This window comes from Macrobrachium rosenbergii, chromosome 13 (assembly GCF_040412425.1).
Source record: "Macrobrachium rosenbergii isolate ZJJX-2024 chromosome 13, ASM4041242v1, whole genome shotgun sequence".
NCBI classification, from domain to species: Eukaryota; Metazoa; Arthropoda; class Malacostraca; order Decapoda; family Palaemonidae; genus Macrobrachium; species Macrobrachium rosenbergii.
This window is the reverse complement of record NC_089753.1, coordinates 49,934,429-49,944,428: the sequence shown is the minus strand read 5'-3', so window position 1 is coordinate 49,944,428 and position 10,000 is coordinate 49,934,429. Positions and strand designations below refer to the sequence as shown.

At 32.9% G+C, this 10,000-nt stretch overlaps 1 protein-coding gene and 1 long non-coding RNA gene across 10 annotated transcripts in view; one reads left to right on the top strand and one right to left on the bottom strand.

Moving 5' to 3' along the window:
- The window catches only part of LOC136845294 (uncharacterized), a 676,812-nt gene that overhangs the window by 363,355 nt on the left and 303,457 nt on the right, over positions 1-10,000 (top strand). The gene's annotated exons all lie outside the window — the stretch shown is intronic.
- The window catches only part of LOC136845293 (toxin Tbo-IT2-like), a 335,465-nt gene that overhangs the window by 154,545 nt on the left and 170,920 nt on the right, over positions 1-10,000 (bottom strand). For 5 of the 8 annotated variants that reach the window (XM_067115472.1, XM_067115479.1, XM_067115471.1 and 2 more), the window contains exon 2: positions 9,584-9,601. The exons of the other annotated variants lie outside the window; for them this stretch is intronic. In XM_067115472.1, the coding sequence (XP_066971573.1) occupies positions 9,584-9,601 (18 nt within the window). The remainder of the gene's footprint in view (positions 1-9,583; positions 9,602-10,000) is intronic. 8 annotated transcript variants of the gene reach the window in all.

Here is a 10,000-nt window from a genome sequence, read left to right as displayed (position 1 = left end):
TCTTCTTAAAAGTTTTCTCATTACTTCCGAAGATTATTTTGTGGAAATAGATAATATTTTTCGCAGTGGAAATAGGACAAAAATAATGATGATGAAGTGATGTTCGCAGCTATATATAAATAAAATGGTCACGCGTGATAGATATAGAATTATATATAATATATATATATATATATATATATAATTGTGTATATATATATTATATATATATTATATATATATATATATATATATATATATATATATATATATATATATATAAGTGTGTGTATATATATAGTAAGTAGATTGTGGAAAATTTCAAGAAATGATGACAGGATGTTAAGGTGTTTTAGAAAAATGAAGTTATTAATTTTAGTGAACTGTCTATTCTGATCTGTAATCAAAACGAACATAAAATCTGTTCTAGTTGTGGTTTTGATTAGGGTGATATATATATATATATATATATATATATATATATATATATATATATATATATATATATATACATACATATATATACAGTATATATATGTATATATATGCATACATATATATATATATAGTATATATACATATATATATATATATATATACATATATATATTATATATTCTATATTTATTAATTCGTGTCGGTGTTCCTCAGGGTTCTTTTCTTTTCCCCATTTTATCGTTTCTTTCCTTTTCACAACTGAAATTTATCAGTCGACCTCTTCTTATGCTTTCTTATGTCATTCAGACTTCGATATGTGTCCAACACTATCATCTCAGGAATTCTTTGTTCTCCATTTCCCGATCTTGAATGGTTTTCTATGTAAGTGAATTGTTTAGTGAAGAGCATATTGTAAAGGAGATAAACCGTCTATAAATTTGATAATTGTAAAGGAGAACAGCTGTCTATAAGTTTAATTTTTTTACGAAAAGTTTTGGATTAATCTTCTGGCTTCTGTTTTTTTTTTTTTTTAATCGCCAGGTTGCATTAAATCTTGGATCTATTTTGAAATCCTTCCTCCGACTCCTTCAGAATTTGGCTTTATAGTTATTTCTTCTTAAGCCCTAACATACATAACAGTTAAGGAAGGGTGTTAAAAGGTATAATCTCTCTTTTACCAAAGATGGGTAAGAATTAAGTATTTAAAAGCGGCGTCTGATTTGAAAGAAATTTTTTAAGATGACGCTTGGCTGACCTTTGTTCCTCTGACGCCAGTTTATAAGTCAACCAATCAATCATTGACTCCATTAAGTAAAACGAACTAACCATTAACTCCAGGAGTTAAGACAGATCATTCGTTAAATCAGTCATTCAGCTTTTAAGGTCAATGCAGTTGAGGTATTCTCACTTATGCAAGTTGACTGTTGTGACTGAGTGAACGAGTTTAATTGAACTTTCGTATATTTGTGAAAGAACCTTTCATAATCATTATTATTATTATTATTAAAAAGGATGGCTGTATTATGCGAATTTATCTTATAAGAATCATAAGGAAGATAGAAAAGACACTATATATAAGAATCATAAGGAAGATAAAAAAGACACTATATAAGATAAATTCGCATAATACAGCCATCCTTTTTAATAAGACCTCTTTAAAAGAGGGTCTACTCCCTTCATATTATTATTATTATTATTATTATTATTATTATTATTATTATTATTATTATATTATTATTATTATTATTATTATTCAGAAGATGAACGGTGTTCATGTCGAACAAGCTCAGAATGGCCATTGACTTGAAATTCAAACTTCCAAAGAATATTGTGGTCTTCATTAGAATGGAAAAAATTCAGTTATTCACTAAAGGAAATGTATACATTAATGTTTCATGGTGTGTGTATGTGTTTTTTATTCATATTGTTTGGAGAACTATTTTTTTTAACTTTTCTGTGATTTAAAATTTTTATGTTTCATTTTTTTTCGGTTCGTCTTTCTGTTTGAATGGAAGTCTTTCATCTTGGATTCAGTATTTTGGTCCTGTACTTGTTTCCTTTATTTTGTATTGAATATATCTATTAGCCCTCAACTGCTTTCAGACGCACATAAAAGCAAGCGCTTTAATTTTAGACTGGAACTTCTCAAATATATGAGTTGCCATCAGTCATCAGAATGAAAACTCTGCAGTTCAATGCTGTTACAAGAACTTAATTTTTTTATCGATAAATTCTTTAAGATAAATATCCTAGATTTAGGACTAATTTCCATTGGCAATGATTAGCTTGAAAATTTAAACAAATGATGGCAGAAATATTAGAAAGGGTAAACCTTTAAATAATCAATGTAGCACCATATGATCTAAATGTTAAGAATCCCTGAGACAACTCAGATCGTATTCTCCTGCTTTCCTTTCCTGGATTTGAATAACGAAATCAAGTACTGCTGGCCCTTTGCCTCTGGAGGCCTGAAAAGGCTTACAAAGGTCGTCGGTTCAACTGTGTGTAACACACTCGGGGCTTTGAAGGCATTAGGGCACTTTGACTAGTCTTACCAAAGAGCATTTGGGCAGCTTCCTGGTCCCTTGACCTTTGTGGTCAAGTTTCACTAATGCCTTGAAAACTGTTCCCTGATGCTGACAAGAGCTCTCTGTGCTGTGTTTTGTTTACTGTGGCAATGCTGTGAGCTTTCATATCTTTTGCAAATATTATTGGGAGACCCTGTTGTCCATTGAAATTGGCATGATTTGTTGGGGGCATTTGCTTTGTATTGAAAGGGGTGTAAAGTGTCCAAGACTGTATGTTTTTAATTTTTCATTCTCTTTATGTAAAGTGAATAATGCTTGTTTGTTTCTTTCCTTGCCCCATAATACATGCTCTCTCTCTCTCTCTCTCTCTCTCTCTCTCTCTCTCTCTCTCTCTCTCTCTCTCTCTCTCTCTCTCTCTCTCATTATATATACATATACACACACACACATATATATATATATATATATATATATATATATATATATATATATATATTATATTATATATATGTGTGTGTGTTTATGTATGTATGTATATATATATATATATATATATATATATATATATATATATATATATATATATATATATATACATACATACACATACATACATACACACATATACTATATATATATAATATATATATATATATATATATATATATATATATATATATATATATATATATATATATATATATAGCGTGTGTAGTTAGTAATAGATTTTTGTACATGCATACTTCCTGTATACCCTTTAGTGAATTGTCTACGAAATATCTGCGAAATATGTTGATGTCAGTATTGTTTTGTAACATTAAGTATATATTTGCTAAATTTATAAGGTGTGGCGTTGCGATTATACTAATTAATCAAAAGTTCCGAACACGTCGAAATCATGTCGTACTTCAGACGTATATTCCAAGTTCAGCTTATTTAACACGAATTTAATTAACGCGTAGTTATCTTAGCAAATAATTTGACCGTAATAATTTGGTTATTGTAACAAAGACGGTCTTAAGGGCCCCACAGACTTTACGACCGGCGGATCAGGTTCCGTTCTAACTCCGGTACCCGCGGTTCCCATAGACGTTCGGATTCACTTCAGTTTGCCGAAACCTGGTAGAGTGAAGACGCGTCAACTCCGCTCAGTAGGATGGCGCTATAGACTGCGCTCTTGCACCAGAAATTGAAAAAGCCCCGGCGAAAAGGGAGAACCTGGAAGAAGAGAAATGAATTATCTCACGATTGTTTATTAATGAATTGAAACTTTACCCTGGTGACTGGTTTAATTATCCGAGAGTAGACGAGCAGACCGACATGGAATTATTATATATGGTCTCCCCTCTTCTAGAAATAAAAAGCACACTTGTACGAGACGGCCAATATCTCTGTACGAGGGGTTGCTGGCCACACATCGCTTCGGCGCCGCTAGTCGTTCCTTGGGGCATATAATCCCAGAGACATGTAAAGCAAGTATTCAAATTATGCAACACGAATTTACAAAGGTAAAAAGTAACTATGTTGTATACACAGCAACCTGCATAGTCTAGTGGTATATAGTCTAGTATACAGTAGCTCTATGATCCGTTAAAGCAGAATAGGCCCTTAAACCTACGTTTCTGTAGCTAAGTGAGGGTAAAATCTTCAACTTTTTTGTACAAAAAATTTTTAATTTATGTACAAGGAAAATTGAAATATTATTGAAAATATTATGTTCATAAACTTTTATTTTATGTACGGAAAACAACAATGTTATTTAAACAATAGTACTAATACACACACACACACACACACACACACACACACACACACACATATATATATATATATATATATATATATATATATATATATATATATATATATGTGTGTGTGTGTATTAGTGCTATTTTTTAAATAACATTATTTTCCGTACATAAAATAGAAGTTTATGACAATAATATTTTCAATAATATTTCAATTTTCCTTGTATAAATTAAGAATTTTTTGTACAAAAACTTGAAGATTTTTGCCCTCACTTGACTACAGAAATGTAGGTTTAAGGGCCTATTTTGCTTTAACGGATCATAGACCTACTGTATACTAGACTATATACCACTAGACTATGCAGGATGCTGTGTATGCAACATAGTTACTTTTCACCTTCGTAAACTTGTGTTGCATAACTTGAATAATTGCTTTACATGTCTCTGGGATTATATGCCCCAAGGAATGACTAGCGGCGCCGAAGCGAAGTGTGGCCAGCAACCCCTCGTACAGTGATATTGGCCGTCTCGTACAAGTGTGCTTTTTATTTCTAGAAGAGGGGAAACCATATATAATAATTCCATGTCGGTCTTGCTCGTCCATTCTCGGATAATAAACCAGTCACCAGGGTAAAGTTTCAATTCATTAGATAAATAAGCTTGAGATCATTCATTTCTCTTCTACAACCACACACACACACACACACACACACACACACACACACACACATATATATATATATATATATATATATATATATATATATATATATATATATATATATATATATATATATATATATTGCATCCTTCTCCTGTAATTATCAAACTAGTTTATCATAAGCCTCATTTCGCTTTCCTACGACGTTCAATAAACTCCTCCAAGAACTTATCTGCCGACGTAGCTGCCGTGTTACCCTTTCAGCTTCTAGTTGAAACTGAAGTAAGTCTTGAGATCACGCCATAGCAAGACGTGGAGGTTTCCGGCCACCTGAACTTAAACGAACCTGGCAACAGAAGGTTGCGAGCTGGTCGGAGAGACCGACGGACTCTGCCCACTTTTGGTCGGAGGAGAACACCATAGACGGTGAGGTTTACTTCCGGTTCAGACGACCTGATCCGGCGATCGTAACGTCTGTGGGGCCCTTTAATGTATATATAGTAACTTTGTTATATATATATATATATATATATATATATATATATATATATATATATATATATATATATAGATAGAGAGAGAGAGAGAGAGAGAGAGAGAGAGAGAGAGAGAGAGAGAGAGAGAGAGAGAGAGAGAGAGAGTGTAATAAATTGATTACTTACTGTTTTAATAAAACAATGGCTACTAAATGTTAGTGTTGATATGGCTTATGTTGATATCACATTTATTTGTAGTAACTGAACCATGGCTTTCAAAATCGAACATACGGGAAAAGTAGACAGTACATTTTAATGGAACAAAGTAAACATCATAGGGTATGAATTCCCGTTTTCTATTAAGGCGAGACAATAAGAAAATGGGAAGTGAGAGATGGGGGGTTGACTATTATATCCTTGTAAAAGACTAGATGATTTGGCTGTGATTGGAAGCTTAGAAAACCCCGTGCCTGAGTTTGTAAAATCTTCTTGCTATAATTGATAGTGATGATCACTGTAACACTCAAAGGTATATATACAATGAACGCAGTGTGTATGGGCAAATATATACTATTTATTTTCGTGATAAATATGATCTAAGGACAACGAAATTCACTTTTTTCGAGCAGACAGGGCCAACCGCCCTTTCCAGCTGACACGGATTACGTCGAGGTTTGAGACGTTACGTAACGTACAAAGCTTCGAGATGTCCCGCCTCGACCTTCCATTTTATTACCGTCATTTTTGTTACGATATGAGCACAGTAATCGCGCACTGGGATTCCGCTGTCGCCGAAAAATGGCTGTGCTGTCGTTGTGTCGTTGTTCCCATAATTCCTGGTTTAAGGTATTGTGGGATTTGTCAGTGAAAATCCGGATACATTAGTCATAATTTTTTTATTATTATTTTTTTTTTTGAAGAGGATACGTTAAGACCCTGTTGATATACTATGTTGTTTTTTATATTTTGAATTAGTATTTGATATGTTTTTGGACAAAATTATCCAGAAGCTGTTGCCTTTTATATTTCTGTACTTGAATATATTCAGGCATCCAAAAAGTCGAGTATGTGTGTGTATATATATATATATATATATATATATATATATATATATATATATTTATAAATTTATATATATAAATTATATATATATATAATATATATATATATATATATATATATATATATATATATATATATATATATATATATATATATGTGTGTGTGTGTGTGTGTGTGTGTGTGTGTGTGTGTGTGTAGAGTTGAGTGCTTCTTCACATTTTTGTACTCGATGAAAGATATTATTCAAAAACCTGCCTTCAAATAAATCATTTAGAAATTTAGAACGGAATCAACAAATGACGAAATTACATATTCGAAGCGTAGGTTAAATAACAAATGATCTCCATTTGCTCTCGTCCTGTGTTTAACAGTCTAATTGAGTCTCAAGGGATCCATATATGGCAACACCGAAGACACCCGCCTCACCAGCCTTCTTCAGAGACGTCTCTGAAATTCTGAAATTCCTGGATGGGAATCCCTGTATGGGGGAGGGGGACGGGTATTTGTAGGATGTTGCTAGGGCAAGGAGGAAGGGGGTAGTTTTGGTAGGGGGAAATGAAAGCGTCTAGTATTGGCCTTGCACTGACAATTACAACCCATTCTCGGCGCTCAATAATGGAGAGTCACACGAGAAAAGCGTGTGGCGCACCTGTCAAGAGGTGATCGGTAACAGCGTCTCTCTCTCTCTCTCTCTCTCTCTCTCTCTCTCTCTCTCTCTCTCAAGGGCTTCATTTAGGAGGGTTCTTCCACTTGTCACAACAGCCCTATCCAAGAGAGAGAGAGAGAGAGAGAGAGAGAGATCCTCCGGTAAATGAATTGAGTCTAGTGTGACGTCGAATTTGAGGAGGAACGGTTTAACTGATATGTAGGCCGAAACAGTCCAGTGAATTTGGATGGTTTGATTGATGACTGTTCCAGAGAGGGTTGGTCCAGGGTGCTATTGTAGTATTAGGACAGAAAATAACCTTTTGGTTGTTATTTAAAACCTACTCCAATGTGGTTGTGTTTTTCCCTCTAAATATCTTTGAATTGCAGCACCGCACAAAAAATTAAGTGTGGAATTTAGCGAATATTCGACCATATATAGCCCTAGTTGTTGGCATAAAGGGATTAGATTTTGGGAGAGACAGGAATGCAACTTTTGCTGGAAAAGGAACCTTTTCAGAGATAGAGTTGCAGTGTCTGAGAGTTTGTTTTTTTTCGCTTTGAAGATTTAATTAACTTTTTACATATTTTTACACTTGCTTAAGGAAAAACATTCCAACCATATTTTATATATTTTTATGCCAGCCCTAGGAGAACTGTTAATCAGCTCAGTGGTCTGGTTAAACTAAGGTATTTTCTCTTCTCTTTACACTTGCTTAAGGAAAAACATTCCAACCATATATTTTCCCGGAATATTTATTCCTGAGTATTTTGGTTTTGATGTCCATTCATATTCTTGCACGTATCATTATGTTTTGGTAAATTGGTGTATATTTTTTTATTTTCCTTTTTATCAGTTTAATTCAGTATTTTAATAGGCCTCGTTCCACAATTATGTGTTGAATTTAGGCAGGAAACATGTTAGTTAATACTAATAGATTTATTGTTACCCAATACGAATGCATTATACTTATTTTTAATATTTTTCTACAAAAGTCAGTGCATTGATTCTGTATTTGACGCATGTGTGTATATACATACATACGCACGCACACACACACACACACACACACACACACGTGTTTGTCCTTGTATATCCAAATCCAAATAGGTATAAGTGCACATTCATATCTCGCATATTTTTGAAAAACGGAAAATCATCAGTTCGTCCCTTATGAAAAAATATAAATCGTGTCTCACAAAGGGATCAGCTTCGCAACACCGTTCGTGTGATGTAGGATTAAACTGTCCAGTTAGGTCATATTGTAATCCGTAATGTAATCCCGTTATTAAAGGTAATGTGTCGTATTACACGAAACTGGGATTACTTGGATGTAGGTCACACACCCTGGATTTCGATACGGTTATGAGAATGGTAGGAATGACTAGGAGGCGCATTTATGTGTGTATATATATATATATATATATATATATATATATATATATATATATATATATATATGGATATATATATAAATTATATAATATATTATATATATATATATATATATATATATATATATATATATATATATATATATATATATATATATATATATACAGTAGTATGTGTGTGTGGTTCTGTGGTATATGTACATACAAGATATATAAGAATATATGTATACATAAGTTATATATAGGCTAAATGTGTCTTTTATGCATGTGTGTATTTTTGGATATATACATAATGTATTATATCAAAATATATGTATTTACATACATACACATATATATATATATATACATATGTATGTGTGTGCGTGTGTGTATGAATCGCCTTAGCATAAACGTCCATTTCATTAAGCTGACAGGCTCTTTTTTCCTATGAAGTTTAATTGGCTCTCAACAGTGATGGTGTTATATTTGGTGAAGGATTAAATCCATGAAAAGATTGAGCTCCTAGGATGAAAACAGTTTTATTGATTTAGTCTGCATTAATGTTAAAAGTGACATTGGATCAGTGACCAGAATTGCTTTGAAAATTATTGATTGAATGCTTCAATCGTGATATCATTCCTTGCTTAAGTGTGCCTCCTAATTCATCTACTGTTTTCAAACAAGACAAGACTACGCCAAACACTATATAACATGAACAGTTGACTGACTACTGTTTATGAGTGGTATAATTGCTGTCAGTGTCTTATCTAGTGTGTGTGTGTGTGTGTGTGTGTGTGTATGTGTGACATTAATAGCTTTCAAAACAAAAAGAATTTGATGAATTTGATCAACATTTGTTCCCCTTATAAATCATCTACAATTTTGAAGCAAAACACAAGCTAGACAGTATATAACATGAACAGTGGACTGACCACAGTTTGTCAGTGGATTAATTGCTGTCAGTTTCGTATCTAGTGCATGTGTGAACTTCATAAGGGCTTGCAAAAACAAACAAAAAGAATTTGATAATTTGTCCAAGAATTCATCATTTGATCTACGACCTACTTTCAGTGTTCTTCGTGAGGATGCAAAAATGAGTTAAGTGAATTTAGCTATACTCATCTGTCAATGGATCTTAGTTTTATGAGAATTGAAGACTGCTGCCCCTACCCAGAATATAGAAGGGTTCTGGAAAGAAGAAAGTATGTTAAGAGCCTCTTGGTTGAGTATATGGAAGCATGGGAAAATCTCTCTCTCTCTCTCTCTCTCTCTCTCTCTCTCTCTCTCTCTCTCTCTCTCTCTCTCTCTCTCTCTCTCTCTAGATTAACATAAAACAAATGTTTTATCTTAATGTAGTTGTTGCAAAACTGTAAAATTGTATATGAATAACGGTATAAATTGGAAATAAAGTTTGAATTTGAAGTCTCTCTCTCTCTCTCTCTCTCTCTCTCTCTCTCTCTCTCTCTCTCTCTCTCTCTCTCTCTCTCTCTCTTGTAAATATAGTAAAATTGTATGTGAATAACCAACGTAAATTGGAAATAAAGTTTTGAATTTGAAGTCTCTCTCTCTCTCTCTCTCTCTCTCTCT